Source organism: Platichthys flesus, chromosome 19 (assembly GCF_949316205.1).
Source record: "Platichthys flesus chromosome 19, fPlaFle2.1, whole genome shotgun sequence".
NCBI classification, from domain to species: Eukaryota; Metazoa; Chordata; class Actinopteri; order Pleuronectiformes; family Pleuronectidae; genus Platichthys; species Platichthys flesus.
The window spans coordinates 9,018,677-9,045,082 of NC_084963.1; the positions used below are offsets into that span (position 1 = coordinate 9,018,677).

A 26,406-nucleotide genomic window follows, 5' to 3' on the forward strand; every position below is an offset into this window, starting at 1 on the left:
TCCGCCTCGATTCCCCACACTACAAAGCACATTTTCTCAGGCAAAAACAAAAATGTTTAATTCTCCAAGTCGCTATCTCTCTACAGAGTCATTATCTCCATCTTTGTTTGTGTTAAACAAAACAGGACAAAGTTTACAGTGACAGCAGAGGGATACTTTGTGGTAGCAATACAAATTGTGAGTGCAATAACTTCACATAAATCACAGATTTAATTAGCCATCAGTGAACGTCCAGCAGGCTCCAGTCTCGACAGCAGTGTTTTTCTTTCTTTGCTTTTTTTTTTTTTTTTTTTTAATTTAAAGGACAAACTGTTTTACTTAAAAATAAATCCTTTAGCAAAAGAGTGACAGTCTTCAGACGGGGTTTGACCAGTTGCTTAGCAACAACAACAGCTTTTCCAAAAAGCATCTGTCTAATACAGCTAACCAACAAAAAAAAGTGCTGCGCAGTGGACACAGGTGGTTGGTTAAGCTTTGGATCCAGTGACAAGCTTCTTAAAAACGCTGCCTTTGTTTTACTCACTGCATCCTGTTTTAGCCCCGCTCATGCTAGTTGGCAAAATATATCAACTTGCAGCACATTCATAGCTTATTTATATTTAATATTACAAATGTTATGTTTCATAGATATATATATATGACCTGTGTTTTGTCATATCTACCACTTTTGCATAATGTGCAAAAATAAGGTCTAGCGTTAAGATGAGCTCAAATGTGAACTTTCAGAGAGAAAAGAGCTTTTGTTAACTTTAAGGCTAAAGACAGTGAGATTAATGGCAAGACTAATAAAACGAATGGCCTTAAAACACACAGCGGAGATTCACCTTCGGCCGAACAAGCCATCTACAGATCATCTACATCTGTATCAGATTAAGTTAAGTCTCAGCACTTATTTGAAGTAATATAATGGCTGTTTTCTCCTCCGGGTCCTTTACTCTAGCCCTTCTTACACTGTGTGGAAATAGAAACATTAAAGAAGTGTGGTTTGGAGACGGGAACAAGGAACTCAATGGTAAACCAATGCTCCTTTTATTCCCGGATTTTGTGAGCGAAAAAGCTACTGTCAACAGAAACATGAATGAAAAGCTGACACCCTGATGTTGTTGATGCTGAGAATGACACTTGAAACTTGATAGCAGATCTGTAATCTCTATTACAGACTTATTAACCAGGTCTAAAGCCATCACTGTCTCTTTGGTCAAAATGGGAATAGGTTATAGTGCTCAGGAAAGAATTTTATTTCTAAACAAAAACATGTAATGCCCGACAACTGTATTTGAGCTCAAATTTTTGCTAGACCACACAAATCCCTGCACCTTCCAATTTCACTTTTCTTATCCAAGCCACTAACCCTAACCCTGAAGAGCCTATTGGTCTAGACCAGGTAAACATAGAGTTTGAAATACTCTATTTGTGTTTGTCCCTGTGTGTGTACTAATGCACCTTCTCATGGGCATATGGGTACAAAAAGTGACAGCTCACCAAAAAACTAAATTCAATCAATACCTACTTACAACTATGCTGATGGAGGGGTGGGTTGAATCCACAGCCTTTTTCAGTGTCAGGGGTACACAGCTTTGCAGCACTATCCAACACAATTTAATCAACTGGTGACCACAAATCCTCAGACGTAAAAAAAAAAATACAACTGGAAAGAAAAACTGCCCCTGTGGTGTCAAGTGTCTGTGAGCTCCGACATTCAAATTATTCGGCTTCATTAACACCATGTGTGTGTGCCTGAAGTGAACGCGGCTCCACAGGAGAACAACAGAGGAGATTTGGGATCAAAATATGGTGTAAATGACGCCGTTTTAATTTTGGATTTTGTTCTGTTTACCTCTTAAACTCCAAAAGTGTTTTGTGGACTCAACCCCCCTCTCCATCGGCTGAGTGGCGAGTAGATAATGAGTGAATCTTCATTTCTCTGGTGAACCAACGGAAATAAACGAGTGATTAAAATGCACGACTGTATGCCACTAAATTTCAATAAATTATTACAAGAGGGGTTTCTCTTTTTTCACTTGGGCACCTGACCCCCCCCCCCAAAAAAAAAAAAATCTGTGCACGGCCCTGATCATTGCGCATCATCACTACAGGGAAAATCCTAATTGTGACAGTGTTAAAAAAATAAAAATTTGTCGTGGATCTTGGTTTATTGATGATAAAACTTTAAATGGAGAAAACAAACAGAACCACTCGCACCTTCACACGGATCCAACAACCTGGGTGTTATCTCTGCACCCACAGGACGCAGCACCTCGGGTTCAACCTCCTTCACATGATTCATAAAAAAGTCTCCATATAAATCGATCTGATGGGTGTGATGTGTGTTTTTTTATTTATTATTTCTTCTTGTATTGAATGCGCGTGAATCTCCTCCCACCTGCCCGACGAGGATGCGCGCTCCCGGGGAGTTTTATAGCAACTGTTGCCCGGTGAAGCAGCGCCATAGCCACCGTAGTCCTGGCGACTGTAACCCACCGACAACAACCTCTCGCTCCATCATCACCACCTCCTCCTCCTCCTCCACCACCATCCTCATCCTCATCCACCAGTCCACGGCTCAGGTTTGGAATCAATCCCTTTTACTACCACCTTCGCCACCGCAAATTCAACTCCGAGGCGTCGCTGCTCGCCCGGGGAGGGGGGAAGATATGCTCGGTGTGTGTGTGTTTTGTCCGCCGGTGAATGAACGCTCTCCTCCCGGTGGGTAGCTCTCGGGGTACTTTGCTAGCGGAGGGTGTTTCTTTGTAACGTGCTAGCATGCTCGGCTAACGCTCTGCCCGGGGAGATACCCACCGATGTGAGGTGTCCGGCTCGCTAGCAGCGCTTCATTGTGTGGCTACAGCTTCGCCCTCACGTAGTCCACCTGGCGTTTAATGGTTTTCGTGGGGGGGGACCCGTGTGTTTGAACTTACCATGCTGGCGGAGCGGTAGCATCGGTTCTGGGGGGGCTAGCCGCGGATGCTAGCTGGGTCAGCTGGAGCAGGTGTCTGTTGTTGCTAGGTTGCTAATGCCAGCGTTGGCTTCTCACAATGCCCCCCCTCACACCCCCCTTACGTGTATTTTAAGCTAATGTGGCAGTGATATGGCAAAGTTTGGTCAAACCGTGTCGGGGATACACAACCAGCAGCGTCGACCAGCAGTGAGCTAGCTTCTCCACACACACACCAAGTGCTTTTCACAATAGCTAAGCCATTACTTTCCCTTTTGTCTTAGGGGAAGCCAGATAGCCTTTCGCTAGCCCTCTTTGTGGCATCCGATGGCCACGACAAGCTAACACCTGACATAAGGCGAAGGGCTGCAGCCTTGAGGGTGGGGGGGAGCAAATATGCATCATTATCATCCAAAACACCTTTTTAATGTCGGTGCCCATTTTAATCCCGAATTGCGGCTTTATCCTGCCCTGCAGTGTGTCTGTTTATCTGGGCTGGTGGACGTCAGGGCTCCGCCGCCCACTGCAGAATATATCCGTATTAAAAACCAATGAAATTATCTATTCTGTATTTTGGGATAGAAAGATCCGCACTCCATGTGTGCCTGTGTTTCAGGGAGCAAAGATCATAGAAGAAGAAGAAGACAGACTTAATTCAGTCTAGAATCACACTGTGTGTGTGTGTGTGGGGGGGGGGGGTGTATGGTCCTGAGTTAACAAGCTTGTTATTGTGTAAGAACTGATTTATGCTCACTTTGATTCGGTGAAAGTGATCTAATCTATTTCAGTCAAATGTACATATTCCCTAGCCTCACTATAGAATAGTAAACTTGCTGTTTTGGGCTGGTTAATATTGTGTGAGGGTCATATAGGTTTAGACTTGGTTTCCTAATGTTGCATCACAATTATTCTTGGGTCCACTGGGTCTCCTGCACATCTGCGACCCCCCCCCCCCTCCTCCCCCCATTCCTGTTGGATATATATATGTGTATGTGTGTGTGTGTGTGTGTGTGTGTGTGTGTGACAGGTGCACTTTCAGCGGTGATGGGACTCCTGACCATCAAGGCCTATGTGTGTATGTGTCCATCACGGACAAGGTATTCAGTTAGGATATAAACTTTAGTTGTCCACCACCGTCCTTTAAAATTATTTTGTGTAATTGTATGTAATTCATCATCTGTGTGTATGTAACTACTGATGTAGAAGGCCTTTGAATGAGACAGACCTGGTACTGATAAGCAAACGTGGCTTTGACTGCCTCAAATCAGTTCAAACTAATTTGGTCAAACACTATTGAAACCACATTTCCAAATACTAAAGGAAAAGATCAAAATCATATACATTTAATGATGAATTGGCATACACCACACAATGAGGGTCATGCACAGACACCCCTCCCGACACACACCCACACACACAAACAAACAGGATGTTGGAAACTGCTAGTTATCAGATCATGTTACCACTTACCTGTAGTCCAGTAGGGCAGAAATAGTACCATGCCACCTGCCGCCTGGATCCTGTTGCATTTCCAATCACTTAAAGAGGGCCTGATTAATTCAATTATCCAGCCATCCATTTTCATGGATTAGCAGGATGGGACATGTTTGGTTTGTTATCAGCCAAGGCCGGCCAGAGATAATGTATGATGCTGATGAAAGGGGGGGGGGGGGGGGGGGGTGTAAAGGTCCTTGTTTTCTACTTCCAAAACCCAAATGAGGCAACTCGGCTCATCAGTGTAGATTTGGACGTTTTCTTAACCAGTGTCACGATGCGTTTTTTTCTCCGTTTCTCATGATCCGGTCTTGACATCAAATCAGGTCAAATGTCTGATGCTTTGTTGCTTTGATTCTAACTGGAAATAATAACAATATCCAGTTTATTAGTGCAAAAACACGCAAGTCTCTTCCTGTTTAGTTTCTAATTTAAAACCCAACTCCTAAACAAATAGTGCTTTGCCTCCCCCCCTCTTCAGCTCCCACTTACATGTCCCTTCACCTGTTCGCCTGCTGCACTAGCACCTAAATCTGCTCCTGACTGGGGTTGAATGTGTCTGTGAAAAGAGGAGATATTTGTGTTTGGTGTACTTTTCAGGCTTGTTCACCAGCTCATATTTCTTTACTCGGTGCATCAGAATCCACTGTCATCCTACATGATCATTAGAGAACGGTGGCTCTGTGTTGTTTTCTGGGAGCTGTGACTGTGAATATAGCGGTCTTTGCTATTTGTTGCTTGTAAGGTTAGCATGAGGAACTGGGTGGGGGGGTTAAAAACGTAGGGCAAAATGTTGCCCTCCTCTGTGGCTTTTGTTCCTCTGTGTCTTTGTAGGGCTTGCACTTGCTCGGTGGAGCAAAGCATTTAAGTGGGCCACAAGGGAGTGCCTGAATTGTGAGGCAGGAGGTGTGTGTGTGTGTGTATTTGTGGAGGGGGTTGGGGTGAGGCAACAAGAGTGTGTTGTGATGTAGGGGCACTTTTCCTCGATTAGGTGGGCTCAGTTGGGCACATGTACTTTGGCTTTCAAATAGCAATGTGGAACATGAGTCTACATTCCCCGCTCTCCTCAAGTCCTTTTTTTATTAAAGCAAAACAGTAGTAAGCTGAAGTTTGACTGTGCAGAATGACATCTTCATCACTTCAACCAACGGCTGTCACACCTCAAGATAAAGGAGCTGCTCGCCATGTTGTGCTTTTTTAGTGAATTTTCCTATTTGCCAGGATCTTTACAAAATCACAGAATATAAACATATGCCTCTCTTGATGGTAGTTCCTTCTTCCATCAGCCAGACCGCAGCCCGTCTATCAACAGTCTGCTTACGTGTCTGACAGTGATAGTATATGCATACATCCCCCTTCCCCGGTGTTCAAAATAGGCATGCTGAAAGCAGATGGCTCTGCGTTAATGAATCTTGGTTCACCTGGGTCTTTAAGGAAATAACAGATTTTTTTCTGCCGCTTCACTTTTTCTCACAATCTCAGTGCACCAGGTAGAATTGACTCAGCTTTCGAGTCCCAACTTTGACGTTCGTCACCCCATCTCAAATAAAGTGATAATCACAGGAAAAGGGGCCTGTATGATACCGAAGAGAAAGGCAAGGCTTGTCCCTGGAGAGAGTTGAAGCTGTTTGGAGACCCAGCTTAATTAACCAAGAGAGGCTTGTTCATGGAAACTGTGATGGGGAGGAGGTGGCCTTCCCCTGGAAGGAATGAGTGATGTTAGCCGTACTATTATTAACTCACAAACACAGGTTCAACAACGGTCTCTCCTCTCCCTTTCTCCTTATCTTGAAAATAGATCACTTTCCCCTTAGTTAGCGAGTACTGTAGAAAAGGTCTCTCATGCACACTGCAGCTTTTTATTTATTAGTTATAAGGATTCTTTCTGCTCAAGTCACACCAAACCTGCTTCTTTTTGTTCTCTGTACCTTTTAATCTCAGGTAAAATAAGACCCGTAAAAGTGCAGGACTGACACAGCAACAAAAAGCAACATCTATTTGGAGTTTGTTAAATATTAACTTGTTTTATGGCTGTGAACATGGAGACATGTCCATGTGTCACTGATGCATGAGGCTTTTAGTACATTGAGTACCACAAGGCAGAAACAGGTGCTTGGGTAGAATTGCTCGAGAGCAGATTTAGAAGCATTGATTTGATCTGTGACGAAACCTCGTGTTCACTGTTGCCTTGATTAGGATATCAATAAAGCATATTTTATGCCCTGGTATAACTGAATCAGGAGGATAAACATTGGATGTATTTTCCTCTATAAGCTATATGTTTTTTGATGAATGTGTCTATTTGTTATTTCATGCTATGTTTTGGACTCATGTTAAGGATAAGATTTATTTTGGGATACGTTAGCTTACGATCATGGCACTGATTTGAAGAGAGAATAAAAAAATAATCTGTGTTCTTTTTCTTTTATTAACTCAACTTAAAAACAATACAAGTATTTAGTAGAGCGTTTAGCAATTTCCTCTTTGTTTAAGTTAATTATTAATCTTTTACGCCACACAGGCGTTGGCTCAAGGTTGCATTAAGATGATAATGTTGTTGTTATTGAGTGGTAAAGTTGCTGTACCAGTTGGACTGGTAGGTTCGAACTGGGTGCTCTTTTCTTTCACTTATTTTGGCTCATATTTATCTACAGTAAGAGTGAGTATTCTCTGTCTTATTCAGGCGCCATGCAGACCCCTGAAGCAGGCGCTGACTCCACCTCCACTGTCCCTCTTCAGACCACCGTGCCTGTCCAGCCTACCGGCTCCACCCAGCAGGTGCCTGTCCAGCAACAGGTACATCCAGTCTATCTGTGTGTGTGTATTTATGTCTGAATCTTGCTGCACAACTGTGCATACCTGCACCATGCATGTCTGCATGTCTCCCTGCTAACATGTGATTTTTTGTCTAAACTAAACCATTTATTTGCAACATTTGAAATTTGTGTTGCCAGGCCCAGACTGTTCAACAGGTTCAGCATGTTTACCCAGCACAGGTGCAGTATGTGGAGGAAAACAGTGGCGTCTACACCAACGGCAACATGTGAGTCACTCTGCTACTCAGCTCTGCTCTTACACCACTCAACAAATATTAGCGCTACGTCTCCGCAGCCTGTTCTTTCTCCTCTTAAGTCTCTTCACGCCATCATTCATGTCACAAGCACATGATGTCGGTGGGAGAGCGTTGGGTCTCCTTGCGTTTGTTTTCTTTTCTGAGGGGTCTGCAGTCGTGCGTTTGATTGTGCTCAGTCACCTGAACATGACGAGAAGTAGGCCTGTCCTCTAAGTGCTGACGCTACGTGAGGGTCCCCTGGGTCTGTGGAGCGGGGGTTACATACACACTCCACTAACAAGCCCAAGCTGTGTTTGTTCTACTGTGATTCTCACACACACACACACACTCACACACACACACACACACGTGTATGTACAGAAACAAACACACTGAAGCTGTCTGACCTCGGCTACTAGTGGAAATACTAGAGACTACCTAGAAATATTTAATCCTGCACCAAACAACTACACACGTGGCCCGAGTATCAGGCTTGTAAAAACATATTGGGAAAGTTATATTTAAAGACTTCTCAAAATTAAATGTGAAACACAAAGCCAATAAACACTTTTTATGATAATTACTTTTGACAGCCTTTAACAGTCTAGTGCATAAACAATAAAGAGGTTGTGTAATGTTTAATTTGTACCATCTACCTTTAACAGGTGACTCACATAATTAAGAAACCATATTTGAACTAAAGAAATGCAAATTAACCCAACAAATAAAATATCTGCATTAAAGGTACTTCAATCATTATCTCTCAGTTTTATTTTCCGTCCCGGCGCACTGTCTCACTGAGTGACTGCTCACCTCTCCTCTGTACAGAAGAACCTACTCGTACTCGGAGCCGCAGCTGTACAGCCAGAACAGTGGAGGGAGCTACTTTGACACGCAGGGCAGCTCATCACAAGGGTCCACTGTGGTGACATCTCATGGCATGACCAACAACGGAGGAGGGGGCAGCGGAGGGATGAACATGGGTCTGGCGGGGGGTCAGGTCATCAGCAGCAGTTCGGGGGCGTACCTCATGGACAACACCGGACCGCACCCTGTCACCCAGACCGCACGAGCTTCCCCGGCGACTGTAAGTGCATAGCGCCCACGAACTGGGTTCCTCGCCCGCCTTCGCCTGACCGCTGTTGTGTGTTTTGTCGATCGAACATCTGACTAGTGTGTAGTGGTACACTCTTCCAGTTGGAGTAGATGCTCTGTCTCTGCATAATCCATGCACTGATTTGATTCAAAATGTGGGCTGTCAACTCTCCTAAGTGGAGTGTTTGTGTTTCTAAACTTTCAGTGTACACGCATTATGTTACATTATAGAGAGAGAACTTTTGTGTTCACCTCCTCCATGATTGTGTATATCTCTGGCGTTGATCCTTGCTGATGCATGCGATGAACTGCGTAGGCTGCCCCCGAGTCTCTGTAGTGATACAACTACTGCCAGTTTCCATCCCTCATTTCATCTGCTGGTTTATTAGCACTCTTTGGTGAAGAGGAAGAAAGGAGGGGCTCAAACCTGAGAGACAGGTGTATTGAGCGAGGGAGGGGAAGCACAGCTCCGCAGATGCCCCCCCTCCTCACGCGAGTTGTGTATCGTACAAAGGAGTTGCACTGTAGCTACAATCTGAACGCCCCATTGAGAATTTTTGTGTAGTCCACTCTAATGGTGCCTTCTGGCAGAAACGTGGTAAAGATGTGTTAACTGACATTACGTGTGGATGATTATGATGTGGATGTCAGTCGTGGGAGAGTTTAAAACCATTAATAATGAGTGGCAACGTTGAATTGTTTTTTTATGTCTAAGAAATGTTTGCAGGCTTCAGAAGAATGCTTCTAAGTGATGTGCTACTTGACTAGATGAATTGGTCGTGCAGTATGATTTAATTTTTTTCAATACAAATTAAATACCAGGGAGAAGACTTGTCTGAATCCAATAATCCTTTCGATAGAAAATGAGCTAAACACTGAGACACCACGCTGCCAACAGGAAACACATCATGCTTAATTAACAATCCTTTAATAAGAGTGACTTTAGCATTTTTTAATACATACTCAAACTGATATACTCATCCTGTAAAGCGTTTGCTCTTGTGATATGGAACAGGCAAAGATGATTGTGAAATGGCAGGTCGTCCTGCTCCGCTTGGGTTTAGTGGTGCTTGCTTTGGAATCTTTCCTAAATATATTTATTTTGCTAGTAGCCACTAATGTGTCTACATCAACCTATGATTTGTCTTGCTTTTGTTTATTTGTTTTTTTTTTGTTCATTTCCCTCCTCTTACATTTTGTTTTCCTGTGCTTCGTGGTTTATCAGATTGAAATGGCGATTGAGACACTCCAAAAATCGGAGGGTTTATCCAGTCAGAGAAGCTCGCTGCTCAACAGCCATGTAAGTTGTTTTTATAAACGCTTGCCCTCGTCTTACCTTGACTTCTGCTAAACTCAACCCTCTTGCTGTTCTGCCTCTCTCAACCCCTCTGTACATATGAGTTTGGTGTGGTGCTTGCTGTTGCTTCTTTTACTTGTTATTATTCATTTTAATTCCCTGGCTGCATTAGAGATGCTTTTTGCAGAGCTGCAGCGTGGCAGTCTACTGACTGTCGGCCCGAGGCCCTTCCAGACAGTTTGCGTGGACCAGTGTGAATCTCTTGAGTAATGCAGCGTGTGTTCCCCTTGTAGCTCCAGTGGCTGTTGGACAATTATGAGACAGCAGAGGGCGTAAGTCTACCACGATCCACCCTCTACAATCATTACCTACGGCACTGCCAGGAGCAGAAACTGGACCCTGTGAATGCAGCCTCGTTTGGCAAACTCATCCGCTCCATCTTCATGGGACTCCGTACACGGCGCCTAGGGACGAGGTTCGCTTTTTCTAACTTCTCCTCTCTCCTCAAAACAGTTTTTCATCCATGTGAACTTTTCACCTCTCCTTAAGATTCTGTCGATATGCGCTCACTTCTGTTTCTTTGTTTTGCAGAGGCAACTCCAAATATCATTACTACGGTATACGTGTAAAACCAGACTCCCCACTCAATAGACTCCAAGAGGACATGCAGTATATGGCTCTCAGACAGCAGCCTGTTCAGCAGAAACAGAGGTAAACAGGCAGCCAGATATGCAGCTAGACATGCGATACTTATCTCACCTTATATCAGTGCTGAGGTGAGCCCTCTGGTTTCAGGTTCAAGCCGGTGCAGAAGTTTGACAGCGGCGCTGGGGAGAATTACTCAGCCGGAGGCCAAAACCAACCTTGTGCAGAGGAGCAGACGGTCATCGCGCAGAGCCAGCACCACCAGCAGTTCCTAGGTTAGCAGCTTTTTCCTTTCTCTAGATGTCTGTGAAGCATCCGAAATGCATTGATTTCTGCTTTATGTTTGCCAGATTATTTCAAAGTGTTGAATTGAATATCTCATCATCCCAACAGATGCATCGCGGGCCCTCCCTGACTTTGTTGAGCTGGACCTGGGACCGAGCAATACAGAGAACATCAGTCCGGAAGATGTGAAAGCTCTCCAGTCCCTTTACAGAGAGCACTGTGAGGTTAGCTGGCTTTTCATTTCCACCACAAAGTCGCCACAGCACACATAACTCCATTCAATATCGCAGCATTCATAGATACCAGCATGTCTCACTATGCAGGCATTCTGACAGTTCATTTCCCTATTGATCTGCCTGGACTAGCAACACATAAATCTATTTCACTTATTTTCTATTAAAAGTCTCACTCTCTCTGAGGAAACCGTCCATGCTTTCCCTCATTGCTATCATCACAGACATTTAGTAGTTTAATCTACTAGGATTACATGTAAACTTTGGCAGGATTCAGAGGGTGGAAACTTTGGGAAAGGTCATGTGTGTTTACAGTGACGGAGATTCGTAAAATGCCATCCGCTGGCATTTAGGAACTGAATTTCCTCTTCATCTATTGAGGTTTTCAATCACAGCTCTTCTCCTGTCTGGAAAACAATGACCAATGGAAGAAAAACCAGTCACACATTCCTCACGCACATCCAGAGCTTTTTTGGGATGTTCATGTGAGATTTCAGCCACATCAGTACGAAGGGCTAAATAGAATTTTATCTGTGCCCTTGAGAGCGCTGACAATAAACTTAATCTTGACAATGTCCTGGTTCTTCTGGATAAAGCGCAAACCTTGCTATCAACAGGCACTATTTCTTCCCCTCTTAGAAAGTAATTCAAGGGAAACCTTTTAACTCCTTTTGTGTAATCTCTTTTTCTGTTGCAGGCTATCTTGGACGTGGTTGTCAACCTCCAGTTCAGTCTAATTGAGAAGCTGTGGCAGACATTCTGGCGTTACTCTCCCCCTGATTCGGTAGAGGGTGCCACTGAAATAGAAAACAGGTGATTACCATGTTGATTTAACGTTTTCCAAAAATATCCGTTTGAATGCAAATTATTATTTTTGGAATGAACAGATTTCAAAGGCATCTTTTAAAGTTTTGATGTGGTCCTTCTGCAGCAGCATTAGCGAGATCGAAGCGCGGCTCCCCCAATCACAACTACTGGCGCTGTGCAGAAGCGAAGCTGTACTCAAGTGGATGAGCACCTGTGACCACCTAATGTATCAGGCCCTTGTGGAGATCCTCATCCCTGATGTCCTGAGACCCATTCCCAGTGAGTCCCAGTCCCAGACACCTCTCGTATTCCCCCGTGTGCTGTGCTGCTTGTATTGTTGTAATGAACAGGCTGTTTCTGACATGTTGTTTGGTTTCGCAGGTGCCTTGACTCAAGCCATTCGCAACTTTGCCAAAAGCCTGGAAGGTTGGCTCAATAATGCTATGAACGCCATTCCACAGAGAATGGTCCAGACCAAGGTGCACTATTGCAGTATTCATAAGACATTTCTTCAAAATTTCCTGTTCTAAATATACAACTAATACGTCAGTAATTTAGTATGAACGATTAACTAGCTGTCGTGACACCTGGTCCTTTTGTTATCATTGTTTTCACAGATTGCCGCTGTAAGTGCCTTTGCTCAAACACTGCGCAGATACACATCTCTGAACCACCTGGCTCAGGCGGCACGTGCTGTGCTGCAGAACACGTCACAGATCAACCAGATGCTGAGTGATCTCAACCGTGTTGACTTTGCCAACGTACAGGTCAGCACAGGTCTTTGTGTTTGAATACGCAGCAGCGGTGCTTTTGTAATGTCAACAGTAATATCACTTCTCTCTTATCAGTGTGTCAAAAGATTACATATACATATGTCTTACTTTTCCTTTCACTGGACACGTGTGAACCTCCCGTTCTGTCTCTGTTGCTGAGTAGGAGCAGGCATCGTGGGTGTGCCAGTGTGAGGAAGGAGTGGTTCAGCACTTGGAGCAGGACTTCAAGGCCACGCTACAGCAGCAAAGCTCGTTGGAGCAATGGGCAGCCTGGCTGGAGAACGTGGTCACTCAGGTGCTCAAGCCCTATGAGCACCGGCCCACTTTTCCCAGGGCAGCTCGACAGTTCCTGCTCAAATGGTCCTTCTACAGGTCGGCAAAAAAAACAAACAGCCTCACTGAGACATGACCGTGTGTGTGTGTGCAACTGAACACTTAATGTTTTCTTTAATGTCTGTGCAGTTCGATGGTGATCAGGGACCTGACCCTGCGCAGTGCTGCCAGCTTCGGTTCCTTCCACCTGATTCGCCTGCTCTACGATGAGTACATGTTTTACTTAGTGGAGCATCGTGTGGCCCAAGCTACCGGAGAGACGCCCATCGGTGTCATGGGGGAGGTACAACTTTGCCACCACTCGTTTTGGTTTTCAGCTTCATCGTATTTATGGTGCAATTGTGACACACTACAATATATGATAGATATGCCTGATTTAAAAATATACCTCAAAGCACAAGTTTACAAACCAGTCTCTGATTTAGATACATGAAAGCAATGCAATTTCAAATGGACCCTCTAATTATGATTTTTGTCTGTTTTCAGTTCGACAGCCTGAACACCTTCTCCCTCAGTAACATGGATAAAGGTATGTGGTGCAATATTTATGCTAAAATAGATTCATTTTGTTGCCAACTGCAGTGGGGCCACTGAGAAATATAATTTTTGTTTAATACTATTGTTGTGATGATCCATTGAAACTCTACAATCTAAAAGACAATTGTTTCAATACGTGTCGCTCTTTCTTGTCCAGATGAAACTAGTGGGATGGACAGTGACCTGGATGACGACTTGGAGGAGTCCGGGGAACCTCTTGCCAAGCGGGAGAAGTCGGAGCACGACGTGATCCAGGTGATCCAGGTGGGGGCGCTAGAGGACGGGTCCCACCCTGTGGTGGGCGTCGTCCAGCCAGGTGTCCTCCACTCGCTGCCTCAGCCCCAGCAGGATCACACGGAGCACATCCTCACCCCCTCAGCCGGTACTCCCAACATCCGCCACTGCAGCAGCACAGGCAACACCTACGCCTCTGTTTGAGGGTCAGAGGGCACGGCCAACAGTGTCCAGCCTATTTACGCTGTTTCACTCTCACCACATATCTTTCTCTCTGTCAGTCGTGATGTTTCTGTCTCTTTCATGCATTGTCTCCGTCTGTACCTGAATGGACCTGCTCTCCTCTCCAGCCTGGTCAGTGGAGGAGTGCCAATGGCTGACACTCTGGCCAAGTTGTGCTGTCCGTGTCCGACTGCTTAGATTGTGGATGTTCCGTCATCCCATAAGTCTGTGCTCTACCATAGTGCGGCAGAAGTGGAAGGGACCCGGAGGAAAAGGACTAATTTGTTAAAACATTTCCTGGTTATTCATGAATCAACAACAAACCTGTCTGTGTTTGTACAGACAAGCATAAGCTTGAAAGAAAATCACACTCCTTCATACTACTGATGTCTCAGAGCTCAAATCCACGTCACCAGTCCCAGAGGAGCAAAGTCATCGATTGACTCAAGACCTTCATCTACTGTACATAGATCTGACTTTGAATTGGTATGACCCAAACCTCATGGTGCTATCGTTCTGTTTTGCTTTAACTTCCCATTATCCCCCTAATTTTAGTATGATTTACATTCCAACTGCTGACTAACTTTTGGCTGAACAAAATATGTGAGTGTTGTTTGTAGCTCAAAACAAAAGGATGACTCTCTATGTGTGTATGACATTTAAAAAAAAAAAAGGATCAATGGGCAATTTTGTCTCTTAATTTGGTAGCCACCCACCGATAACCACTTACAGCTTTTAGCCACAGAAAAAGGAACTCCCTGAAGAAATATCTGTGCTGCTACTCACGTGTAGAGAGATTGAGAAGAACGGCTGTACAAAAACCGTTTCCTCGATGCTAGCTTTTCTATGCACTCGTGCATAACGCTTGCCTTTGTTCATTCGAGATGCTCTGTAGTTCCGCTGATGTGACAATAAGTAATCTTGAAAACACCTTACTAGACACATTCCTCCGGTTTCTTTCTCTTTTTTTAGTTTGTGTCTTGAAGAAATCTTTTAAGTTCATAAAGGACCAAAAAACAAACCAACAAGAGGAAGCTGGGAGTGAGGCCTCAGGGGCCACCCGAGAGCCGTCTCCTGTCCCCCCACAGTGCCATGTTTGCAGAGCAGAAGGAATGTCAGGGATTAAATGTACCTCGGCTTTATCATAGTGCCTTATCTTTAAATGCAGCTGTCCTTGTTGTCCTGACTGTGCGGTGTCGAGAGCCCGCGGCCCCTCTGCATTGTCCCAGCCACACCTTTTGGCTTTCCGGTGACTTGTGGCTGGATTTGGGCCGGGTCATCAGTGTGGAGACCAAGGAACCCAGGCCCAGACACATCTGTTGTTTTCTCTGGATCAGCTCTACTAAGCTTCTTTACGTCTCTGAATCGCGGTCTTTAGCCTTGCTCCTGCCCTAACTCTGCCCTCTTGAGGCCTATTCTTGCATTAGCCTTCGTTACTGGGTGAAGTGCGTGTGAGTGTGTATATACATGGATGCGTAGGTCTGCACTGTGTTTGTATATGTATATAGATATGCCTATGTCTGCGTGCTTGTGTGTGTGTGTGTGTGTGTGTGTGTGTGTTGGAACACATCCATCAGTCACCCTACCTCAAACCAGTGGTGCCAGCCCTTTTGACGCGTGCAGAACAGTCACCAAACACTTATTGCACACACACCTCTGTACTGCACAAATCTCAACGCGATAGAGAAAGTCTGCATTGCTTTTCTCTCACCTCTGACACATTGTGATTTCAGTTCTTAGCCCATAAAAAAAAAAAAAGCATCATCCTTTGTTCCCTGTTTGAAGATCATCTTTGGACAGTGGACCAAAAGTAGATATTTTCTGATATTCAAAGAGATATATAGATATATATGTATAGTATATGAAATGACGACACACTACAGATACGTGTTTGCTTTTTATGTGGTTGATCGGATTGTTTCTACGTGACTGTGCTTCTTTCGGTAGCTCCTCTGTAATTAGTTTATAGACTCAAGTGGGAAAGGCATGGGTACTAACTTTTTTCTTCATTAGACTACATCTATACTTGAACTGTTACAGCCTTCTATGTTGTGGAGATTATTGAGATTAATCCTCTAAATAGGAACTGTTTAACTACTAAATTAATTTAGTTTTTTTTTTCCATGCCTGTTAAACGACCTGCACCGCTTCTCTGCGGAAGACATTTTTTATTTATTGATATTTATTGTGTTCTTTATTGGTTTCATTATGCATATGTTATAATGGGGATTTATACCACTGCAAAGAGCAGACCTACTGTACAGAAGGACCAGGAGGTTTGTTTGTTGTCTTTTTGTTTTATTTTCCCCTCGTAAGTCATTTATGTAGGTTTATGAAGGATTATGAAGAAGGGTTGGCACTGTTATTTGTTGTAATCAGTCTTTTAGAATCTCTAGTCCAAAAATTTCCTCAGAAACTGTCATTATACTGGATCTGTGCCCTTTTTGTCTGAATCTAGGTTGTGTTGCTGTGTAGAAAACATGCTCAGCTGTAAAAGAGGGCGGGGTTGTGCAAATGTTGTCATTTAGGTCTTATTCTGTAAAGTATGAATGAGTATCAGGGCCACTTACAGGGAAAAAACCTGAGATATTGAGAGTAAATTAATAAATTTACCAGGAGAAAGTCTGAATTTAGGGGAAACATCAGAAGATCAGTCTGTTGCCTGATAATGGAAATGCGGTCGACTGTAAATCTTTGATGTGATGTACGTGTGATGTGATTTTCAAAGAGGTGTTCCAGATTCTCAAGAAACAATGATATTTGTGTGAGGTTTTGTATCCAGCACAGGTTCTCCTTGAAGCTTATTTCTTAAAAATATCTTCTTTATCAACTTACATTGCTGCTTTGTTCTTGTAAAATTGCAACTTTACTCTCAAAATCTCAGATTTTCCTGTCTTCAGCATGGCCCTGATACTCTTATTGTACTCTCTTATCTGAGTTTTGTTTAAAAAAAAATTCGACAACGTTTTTTGTCCCCCACCACAAAGACACAGTCCATATTTATTAAGCCCACACATCTCATACTGTGGCTTACCCTGATCCTATTGGCTTGAAATGTCTGGCACACCAGATCCAGGAACCGAGCGGACACACACACAAAAAGGCTTTATCATCACACCCCTTAAGGACAGTTGTGAAAAGTCTGCAAGAAAAGGTCAGTGAACCTTAAGGGAGCTGGGAGCTGGAGGCCCGGAGTATTTTGTTTACATCCGACTGCAGCTACAGCGACCTTGTATGAGCGATGGCTCCCTGACTCTTGCTATTTGAGTCAAGGAGAAAACACAAGGTGAACAGACACATAGACATAAAGCCCCTAGATCGTCTTCCTCTTTCTCCGGAGACTCACCATAAATCTGTGCTCCTGTAATAAACTAACCCCACATGACTCGCTGAATTTATTTGAAAAATGCGATTGTAAAAGAAAAAAAGAAAAAAAATGACGTTCTGTGACTGAAATCTTTTGAAGTATGCTGTAAACCTGGGTAGTGTGTACTGGTTAGGAATGGAGGTTCTGCAGGATATATTATCTTGCCTCTTATTGAATGATTAGTTTTATTTAATATATACGAGTCTCACCTCCGTTATCATGTGAATTAACTACAACACTGTAGATGCATTTTTTTTTTTGTGTGCCTGAAGTGGAAATGGCTTAAAAAATGTTCTTTCTTTGAATCTTGAATTGTGTGCTTTAGGATCATAAGTGCTTTCTGGTCTTGCACGGCTCCCATGTGCTGCTAGAATCCGGTTTTGTTTCTTTCACAATGTCCCCCCCCCTATTGTTTTCTTTTCACACATGGACTGATGTGCCACAGTGATTTTTTTTGTGTGCTTTTTCTGCATCTCAAAGCCTGCCTGGTAAAACACTGGACTGATGATAATGCTGCCAACACAATTGTACTTAATTTCTCAGTGTGTTTGAACTTGAGAAGTAGAATTGTTATTTTTGTGAGTGTGTGCGTGCAAATGAGCCTGTTTTTTGACCAGACGGAAAAAGAAAAAGAAAAAAGAAAAACATAAGCTATGTCATAGGAGTTTTAGCTAAGAACGGACTCTTCACCAGGACAACATGGCAGCTTCACTGACCCATAGCAGACTCCAGTGCCTTTTCCTTTTCGCCCCGGCCAGAGCAGATGGCCTGGGTGACTATTGGGTCTCTGGTGGGCTACAGATAGAGGCTCATCAGAGCGGACGTTTCCTTGCACAGGTGCTGCCATTGAGAAGACACCGGAGCTGAGGAAGACGAAAAGAAAAAAAAAAGACCCGCCCTCAGACTTGGGGCTGTCTATTTACTGGATGTGACGCGCACCGAGTGGTTTACACGTGGTAGATGACCCGCACGCGGCTTTTTAAAAATTGTATAGAACTGGTTAATGAACAAGGAGAGCGGCTGTAAAGTAAAAAAACGCTCCCTCTTACGACTTGTTTTTCTCATGATCGTGATTTCTGTTGGGGCTTCTTTCTTTTCTTGTCAAATGATCTTTTCTGAATGCTGTGACCTGTTTGAGATTTGTATCTGGATGTTTTCAAGTGCCATTTGACAGTCCAGTGAGTCGTGGCCATCTGTAGCACGCTCTAATGCAAGCACAAGCATTTGGCAGTGGCATTTGGGGAAGGTTTTTATTTTCGATTCACCCTAGACAAAAATATGTATATATCAAAAACTGAAAAGGTATATTTATGTGATTTGTTCTTTTGGTGAACATTTTATCGGATATGTTGGCTTAAGTGCTTTTTTTGTGATAATTTCTTTTCCCTCTTTTTTTGGTGGGATAGTGTATAGTATCTGATATAATATATACACACAAATTTCATGTGACTTTCTTTTCGTGCGCTGTTAAGTTTTCTTCATATCTTCTCAAATTTGGCGAGCAAAACCAATGCGTGTAGGGTGATTTGTATTGTGTATTTTGCATAAAAAACAAGGACAATTGGGGAACTTTTATATTTATAAAGATATTATCATTTAGTGTGTCGTATTGATGAATATAGAAACTATTAAAGACACATGTAGTTTGGTTTTCTGAATATTTCAGATCTCAGCTCAGGCTAGCTTCTTAGTGTTGTTTTCTTAAAATTTGTGACACGTCTTTGCAGTAATAAATGTTCTCTTGTTCAAAGTTCAGCGTCCTCTCTCTCACTTAAGGCTCAAACACACAGAAATCAAATGACTAAATTGTAGCGTTATTAGCCCATTACGTTTTATTCAACCATATTCATACATGTAAACACCAATGTCATTCAAACTCAGTTTACGATGAGCACAAACTTGCATTTCCTGAAAATTGTACAGCATTCTTTGACTTTATTTTTGTTTATTTTTTAAACGTTTCCATTTTGGCCAGAATGGTTCGTCACTATAACGGTAGCAAAAAGGTACAAAATACTGCAACTGCTGTAAACAGAGCTCCAAATACCCGAATAGTGTTGAAAATGAAACAAAGCTTTCAGAAGCAACGTTAACACTGAAATGACGGCAGGCTGATTAACCGGTTCCACTTTCCAGAGGGTTATTTTTGGCTTCAATATGGCTACGCTTCCTCTCACAGTTCGGTCCAAACTTGCTTTTCTCAGCTGTCTTCTACGTTAAGTGTTATTTTCAAATGAAAACAGGTGGAGGTGAGATAATCCAAGGAGATGCTCCACCCAAACAAATGTGTCTTCAGTACAAACGATTCGCTGCCCACAGGTTTGAAAGGTGGTGCTCAATTTTTTTTCCGTATTTCGGAAAACCACACCTCTGTAAGTTTTAATAATCATGGTTTCTTTCAAACCAGCTGAGAGTGAATGTTTGATACTAAAAACATAGATTTTGAGCAGGCAGCACTTTGAACTACCTTGGGGTCCAAAAACAGTCTCAGACATTTGGAACCCAGTGTACATTATTTAATTTTATACTATACTAAGATATTATATGGATACGACAAGTAACCACACAGGCGACAAAAGAAACAAGACAACATACGCAGGCAAAATAATAAAGTGCTAATGGACACTATATGGGGATCTAGTTAAAAAAAATAAAATTAAAGTTAAAAATAAAATGAAGCAGATAGATGTATAATAATCTCTCCTTTCTTTTATAGTTTCAATAAAATGTGGTTTGCAAAAGTTCAATAGAAAACCATCACTTCTCACGATTGCTGTTAGAATAATGGAACAGTTTAATAAAGAGAAGCCTAGCTCAACTAAAATGGGCCTTTTTTTAAATGCTCTTTACCTTATTAAAAACAACTATTCAAATAGGGGGTGTATGAATGTTTTTCAAAGCTGAAAGCTTTGAAAAATATTCAAGATTACATTTCACAAGAAAATGAGTAATAATAACATGATCTCACATAAATGTACTAATCTGCGACTGGGAAGAAAAAATCTCCACTTACATGAAGCAACATCAGCACCGGAGGACCAGTGAGGGAGGACTGGACCGGCAGTGTCCACCAGCTGAAATCACATTTACATAAACAGGGTATACGACAGGTTTGCATCCAATACAAGGCTCCACATTGTGCTCAGCTCAAATGGTGGGGAGCTAAATAGTTAGCTCTTTTTAATAAATAGATTAAAAAGGAATTTGGGGGCTCCAAACATCTAAAAAAATAAAATACAGAAAATGTCCTGACTGAAGAATCCAGAGTACGAATCGTTCCCTGTTTCTTACAGTGTCTTTGTCAGTTTGTTAAATATTCAAAGAGCTTTTGGATCTTTTAATCTCAGTGTGGACATGATCATGATCAAACTTGTGATTTGAGAAACGGGTTCACTTCGTATTGGTGTGCAGTTCCAATTGTTGAACAGTGGCGGAATACTGGCTACCTTTAACATGCTCATCCTCTTCGTTTCCACTGTGCTACTACAACTCCTCCCAATGTGACTCACATGCTCCTCCAGGAAGTCTCTGAACTTACAGGCCTGGAGTGGAACTCAGTAAACCGACAACTGCTCGCAGCACTTCATTTGAAATCAGTGTGAGTATACTGCCGCCCTTGTTCTTTACTCCTACAACCTGCTCATTGTCCCTGTGGTTGCGGCCCTCCGCCGCTGCTCCAGGCCTATAGGTGGAGTGGTCTGTTAAAAGTACAGTCTGATTTTGTTCTTGTGTTGCTTTTGTACAATTAATGTCTTTTCAATTTAGTCAAGCGGGTGAGGGTCAGCTATGGGCATGGTGTGCAGAACTTCATCCAGTAGCTGCAGCGCTCGGTGTAAATGGATTTCAATCCAGCAGGGTGTCTCTTTAATGCTCTGCCGTGGGTAGTCGGGCCCCCAGCCTTTCACAAAGCTCATCCGCAGGATGCACAGCCTGCGCAGGTCGTCAACCCCGATGCCTGCAGCAGCCGACAGACCTGCAGGGGAGGTACAAGCAGCAACTTTCAGATCAATGTGGCACTCTAGGCCAAAACACAGCGGAGAGATATGTCAGCGAAGTGACTGCTGTAGTAAAAGTTGGAACATAAACCAGACACAATGTTAAATAGAAAACATACGACTGCTATTAGAAGCACATCTCCCACTCAGATCAGACCACCGAGTTTTACTTGATGCAAAGATAAAGGAGAAAATCCAAAAACCTGCATAGTATAGTCACAACACTCCCACTTCAGCTGTATATCTGCACTTACATGGCATTGAAGGGTAAATATGTACATTTTAACATCAACTCATTATGAAATCTGACAGATGTCTGGAATAAAATCGTTAATGCCACAGAGAAATGCAGTGTAATGGCCAATTTGTACACATCTGGGTCTGTTGGGGATAATACTCAGCCCCTTAGTCATATCTTGCAGTGTAACTTTAGCTTAGTCCTTTCAGACCTAATAAGTTGGTACAATAATAAATATTTATATTATCCTCCATAATCCAGCTGCATATTTGGTAAACACAAATTAATCAAGTTGGTTTAGTATAGTAAAGAAGTTATCCATTAAGAAAATACAGACTTTAACAGCACACTGCAGTGCCATAAGAGTCCCTGATGAAAGTCTGGAGGCAAAACGCCTAAAACAGGACGATGCTGAGAAGCAATCATTGTAATACACATGCTGGAGGGGAAAGTGCAGCAGTTACAACACTCACTGATGGCAGGAGCGATTCCTCCCACTGAGCCGGGTCCGGGAATGTTTCCAGCCACCGCCGCAGCCTGAGCTGAAGCTGCTGCTTGAGCTGTCGCTGCCTGCTGCTGCATCTGCCTGTGGCACTGACGCAAGTCAAACACCTGGTGGGGGGGGAAGAACGAGACAAACATTCACAACTGAGAGCAAGCCAAGATATTAAATGAACACTCAACCATTTGACTGTCAACTGAACGGGCCAGATTCCCACTTTGATAAACTGTCCCTTGAGAAAACAACAACAGGAAAGAGGATGCTCCACATATTTCACTACAGCCTCAAGCTTTACAGCATTAACAGTTAATCCACCATACTCACATTAGAGCCTTCATTCCACCGTGGCTCAATTACTGGTGTGTATGCAAAAATAGCCGCTGCCAAGAACACTACAAGTGTGTTTTCTAATAACACTACTTAACTGTAGAAGCAAGACACTGCAATCTCACCTTGATGTAAGCACTTGGGTAGATCTTGTGAACTGCATCTCCAGGGGCACGACCCGCCTCTCGATCCAGGTAATAGCTCTGCACAAACACTGCGTGATCACTCAAACAGCGCACCCACACATCTCCTTCCCCTTTGCACTCCAGCTGCACGCCTTTCCCAATGTGGAGCCTGTGGTCAGAAGAGGGGAGAAGTAAGTCAGAGAGGACAGAGACACTACGTCACGCACGAGAGACGGATAATCCCTGTTATCTGCTTGAATCATAAATATTACATAGAAGCCGGGCGTACCTGGCTTTTTCTATGTTCTCTGTCCTGTGAACGTTGCTCAGTTGGCCCAAGCAGAAGCGATCCCCTCCCGATGGATCCACATAGCCGTCCACAGTCACTACTGGACAAGTGGACGGCACCTTAAACGTCTCCCCTACCTGGACATCCATCTCAAAGTAAGCGATGGAGCACCAGTATTCTGGAGCTTGGAGAAAGAAAAAAAGACAAAATGGTTTACACTGTTTACAGTTCCAGTTTTAGGATTTGTAAATAGTAAATATGTGAATTGTTTTCCATCTTGATACTCACAAGGGTGATTGGATATAGGGGGCTGGAAGGCTATTTCGTTGGTAACAGGCCCTGCAAGATAATGTCAATTTTAATTAATAAACAGAATAAGGTAACAAAAAGAAGATGTGTGACTGTGACCTTAACAGATGTTCTGTCAGTTGTCCTAAATAATGTGAGACTATTGCAGATGTGTCCGTGTTCTCCTTCCACTCACAGTAATGCCCTGTGTGAGGCATGGGTTGGTGATGCTGTAGATGACCATTCTGGTGCGGAGGGACCACGGGGGGGAAGCTGCTGCTCCTGCCCCAGTTGGGGGTCGAATCTGTCAAACGTACAATCAAAAGAGTGAGTTTGTGATTTAGAATTAATCTTAAAGCTTAACACTAAAAAATATTGTTTAATTTAATTATTGTCATTTTTTTAATTATGTCGACTTTATCTCATTTATTTAATTCTGACTGGTAAAAACATGATTATTCTTTATATTTTGCTGATGTCTGTATTCCCTGTCAGGTGTCTTACGTAAGGGTCCAGCATTGATTGTCGAGAAAGCAGAGGTTGAGGCTGAGCCGCTGCAATCGGGGGGGAGTAGAGCGGGGCTGCTGAAGGTCTCCTGAAGACCGGGCCTTGACGGCGGATGCTGGATAGTCTGCAGGTGGCTCTCAGAGCTGGAGTGAGATTGCTGGTTATCACAGTCATATTCATCCTTTACCATTAGTGGACCTAACACAGGATGACAAACATGATTAGGGCGGATGGACATTTACAAAAATTAGAAGCAACGTACACAGGAAGACTGGCAACTCCTGACCTGAGCTTGTAAGCGTCAGTCCTGATAAATCTGTGGAAAATGATAATTAGAGTCAGAATTAGAACATGGACTGCACTTTAAACAGATGACTGAATCATATAACTTCATTATCAATGAAAATATCCGGTAGCAGAGTTGCATGTGTGGTTCTAATAATAACTTGTATCAAGCTTCAAAATCCTTCAGTCTACCTGTGATATCATCTTATATTGGTCCATAACCTACAATAATGTTTTCTGGTCACAAACCTGTGACTCTCACTTACCGATGCCTGGAGAGACCACCCTCTCGTAGTGGTATGGGTTGACACAAACATTGTCACATTTCAGGTCAAAGGCATACTGGCAATATTTCACATGTTTCAGTTCATTCTTGTGTAGATCAGGCCACCGCCACAGTCGAGCATAGACAACATGGGGGAAACCTTTGCGTCCTGCAACCTAGGGCACAGAGATGGACATCCAATGAGAAAGGCAGTGGTTCTGTGGTGTCTCTCACAATTTTACCTGAATATAAATCAACAGGGTACTGTGTATCTGCTACTGTACCTGTAGACGTCCATCCAAAGTCCGCTGTATGGTTACACACTTGCTCGGGTGCGCTCCATTCGTCGTGATGGCTGTGATGAGGGAATCCAGCTCATCTTTCTTCTCCTTCAGCTTCTTGACGAGACTCTCGATAGCCCGTTTGGCGAAGCTCTCGCTCTCGCCTCCCTGCCTGTGGCACATCAGGCTGTGCACAATGCTCAGGCAGGCGTCATTGCTCGTGGGAGTGTTTGTGATTGACATCTTGCTCCTGAGGCTTCAACCTACGGGAGGCTGTCCGGTTGGATGGAGGGAAATGATTGTCGATCCAATGTTTTTCAGCGATCTAAGACAGAGAGAGATGTACAGCCCTGTTCACACAAAAGTTCACACTGTACAATGAATTAAAGCCTCTTCAGGGTTAGATGACAGGTAAATAACGCTTGATAATAACAGCCACGAGCCTGGGATACTGGGATTTACTAGTTGACTGGGCATCTTCGATCTAACAACCATGTTCATACATGTGTTTACAACAATGGTAACTTCTGAATCACGTATTCACGATTAAATGACCACGGGGGTTAAGGGTCAGGGTTTAAACAGTCTTTTCGCAGCTAACAAGCCTTGATGGGTGTGAAGGATAGTAAACACATGTAGCATTATCCAATCCGAGCAATGCTTCAGTAGTGCAAAACTAAACTCAATTAAACATATATGGATTGCTACAAATCACATATCCAATGTAAAACAAATTTATTATCAGTATAATAAAAAAAAAGCATGCAGTTAGCTAACATTGCCCTGCTAATGTCGACTTTAGATACAGCTGGGTATCGTAGCGTTAGCTGGCTAATGCTAATTTATAGCCAAGTCGTTTCATAACATGGCGAACACCAGACACACCCTGGTTATTGTACTTACTGTGTTTTTTGTCGATGCAGCAGCGATAGTCCAAATGTTATCAGGTTATAAGCGGGTGGCTCCAGCGACCTGGTTTTCGATATGCTGCCCAGCCCCGACTAGCTTGCTAGCACATAACCCACAGCTAACAGCTAGCAGCTAACAGCTAAGGTTCCTCAACACCTCGCTAGCACGCTGGCTCTTCTGGCCCAATTTCGCTACCACGCGGAATGCTACAGAATCATATTATCTAAACGCACACTTGTTCAGCCTTTATCTGTGTAATACTTCAACTGAAACTTGGAAAACAGCTTTAGCCGGTTAGCTGGTTAGCTGGCCACGAAAATAAACAAAAAAAACGCATCTCCACCCACCCGGCTGCGACTGCGCATGCACGCGTGAAATGTGACAGGCGTGGCGCTGCTGTTTGTTTTTCCTTTTTTTCAAAATACACAACACATCTGCGTCGATGCACTTGGAATATAAACATGGTTCTTATATTTATATATAACTTATATATATAATAAGATTTTTACTGTATAGATTTGGAGATTTTTCAAGTACTATAGTGTTTTATAGTACTTTGAAATATCCAGAAATGAACTGATTTGATTGTACACATGTTGGACTTTACTTTGAAGAAGATATTCAGTAAAAATATCTTAATAAAAACAGTAAATATGTTTGATATTCATATATGTAGGTAGTCAGAGAGTTCTTGAACACAGCACATCAGCCTGTCTCTGAACTTATTGAGCAAAGTGTTTTTAAAGTACTCTGAAGTATCCTGGAATGATCTATTCCACAGTTAAAATTTTGGACTTCACTTTGTAAAAATTGTAAACAGTGAAAATGTTGGATTTTACTTTGAAAAATCTCCAAATATATACATTAAAAATCTGTGATATTCAGTATGTAGGTAGTCAGGGATGTCCTGAACACAGGCTTATCAGTCTCTCTCTCTGAACTTATTGAGCAAAGTGTTTTAACAGTACTTTGAAGTTACCTGAAATGATCTATTCCACAGTGAAAATGTTGGATTTTACTTTGAAAAATATCTTAATCTAAACAGTTAATATGTTTGATATTCAATATGTAGGTAGTCAGGGAGGT

At 43.0% G+C, this 26,406-nt stretch overlaps 2 protein-coding genes across 2 annotated transcripts; one reads left to right on the plus strand and one right to left on the minus strand.

The window, feature by feature from the left end:
• The first annotated feature begins 2,435 nt into the window (after positions 1 to 2,435).
• Positions 2,436 to 19,059, plus strand: rfx3 (regulatory factor X, 3 (influences HLA class II expression)). The gene is made up of 17 exons (XM_062412582.1): positions 2,436 to 2,567; positions 7,113 to 7,225; positions 7,384 to 7,472; positions 8,310 to 8,568; positions 9,802 to 9,876; positions 10,167 to 10,348; positions 10,465 to 10,584; positions 10,669 to 10,793; positions 10,912 to 11,027; positions 11,734 to 11,849; positions 11,968 to 12,122; positions 12,225 to 12,322; positions 12,461 to 12,610; positions 12,780 to 12,988; positions 13,079 to 13,232; positions 13,436 to 13,478; positions 13,644 to 19,059. Exons 2-17 carry the CDS (start codon positions 7,118 to 7,120, stop codon positions 13,922 to 13,924), a joined length of 2,280 nt encoding a protein of 759 aa, XP_062268566.1. The 5' UTR covers positions 2,436 to 2,567; positions 7,113 to 7,117; the 3' UTR covers positions 13,925 to 19,059.
• Positions 19,060 to 19,234: 175 nt separating this feature from the next.
• smad4a (SMAD family member 4a) lies at positions 19,235 to 25,685 on the minus strand. The gene is made up of 11 exons (XM_062412583.1): positions 25,315 to 25,685; positions 24,415 to 24,736; positions 24,132 to 24,306; positions 23,867 to 23,896; positions 23,578 to 23,778; positions 23,270 to 23,377; positions 23,074 to 23,124; positions 22,786 to 22,969; positions 22,497 to 22,665; positions 22,016 to 22,154; positions 19,235 to 21,282 (listed from the first exon to the last, which is right to left on the minus strand). The coding sequence occupies exons 2-11, from the start codon at positions 24,652 to 24,654 to the stop codon at positions 21,071 to 21,073; spliced, it is 1,509 nt and encodes a 502-aa protein (XP_062268567.1). The 5' UTR covers positions 24,655 to 24,736; positions 25,315 to 25,685; the 3' UTR covers positions 19,235 to 21,070.
• Between the last annotated feature and the right edge of the window lie 721 nt (positions 25,686 to 26,406).

Excerpts from the sequence above, each read along its gene's own strand:
- smad4a (XM_062412583.1), bottom strand. The coding sequence starts at position 24,654 with ATGTCAATCACAAACACTCCCACGAGCAATGACGCCTGCCTGAGCATT. Across the intron at positions 24,307-24,414 it reads CTTTGGATGGACGTCTACAG|GTTGCAGGACGCAAAGGTTT; the intron begins GTACAGTAGCAG and ends TCTGTGCCCTAG. Across the intron at positions 23,779-23,866 it reads ACTGACGCTTACAAGCTCAG|GTCCACTAATGGTAAAGGAT; the intron begins GTCAGGAGTTGC and ends ATCCTGTGTTAG.
- rfx3 (XM_062412582.1), top strand. The coding sequence starts at position 7,118 with ATGCAGACCCCTGAAGCAGGCGCTGACTCCACCTCCACTGTCCCTCTT. Across the intron at positions 10,794-10,911 it reads GCACCACCAGCAGTTCCTAG|ATGCATCGCGGGCCCTCCCT; the intron begins GTTAGCAGCTTT and ends TCATCCCAACAG. Across the intron at positions 12,323-12,460 it reads AGAGAATGGTCCAGACCAAG|ATTGCCGCTGTAAGTGCCTT; the intron begins GTGCACTATTGC and ends TTGTTTTCACAG.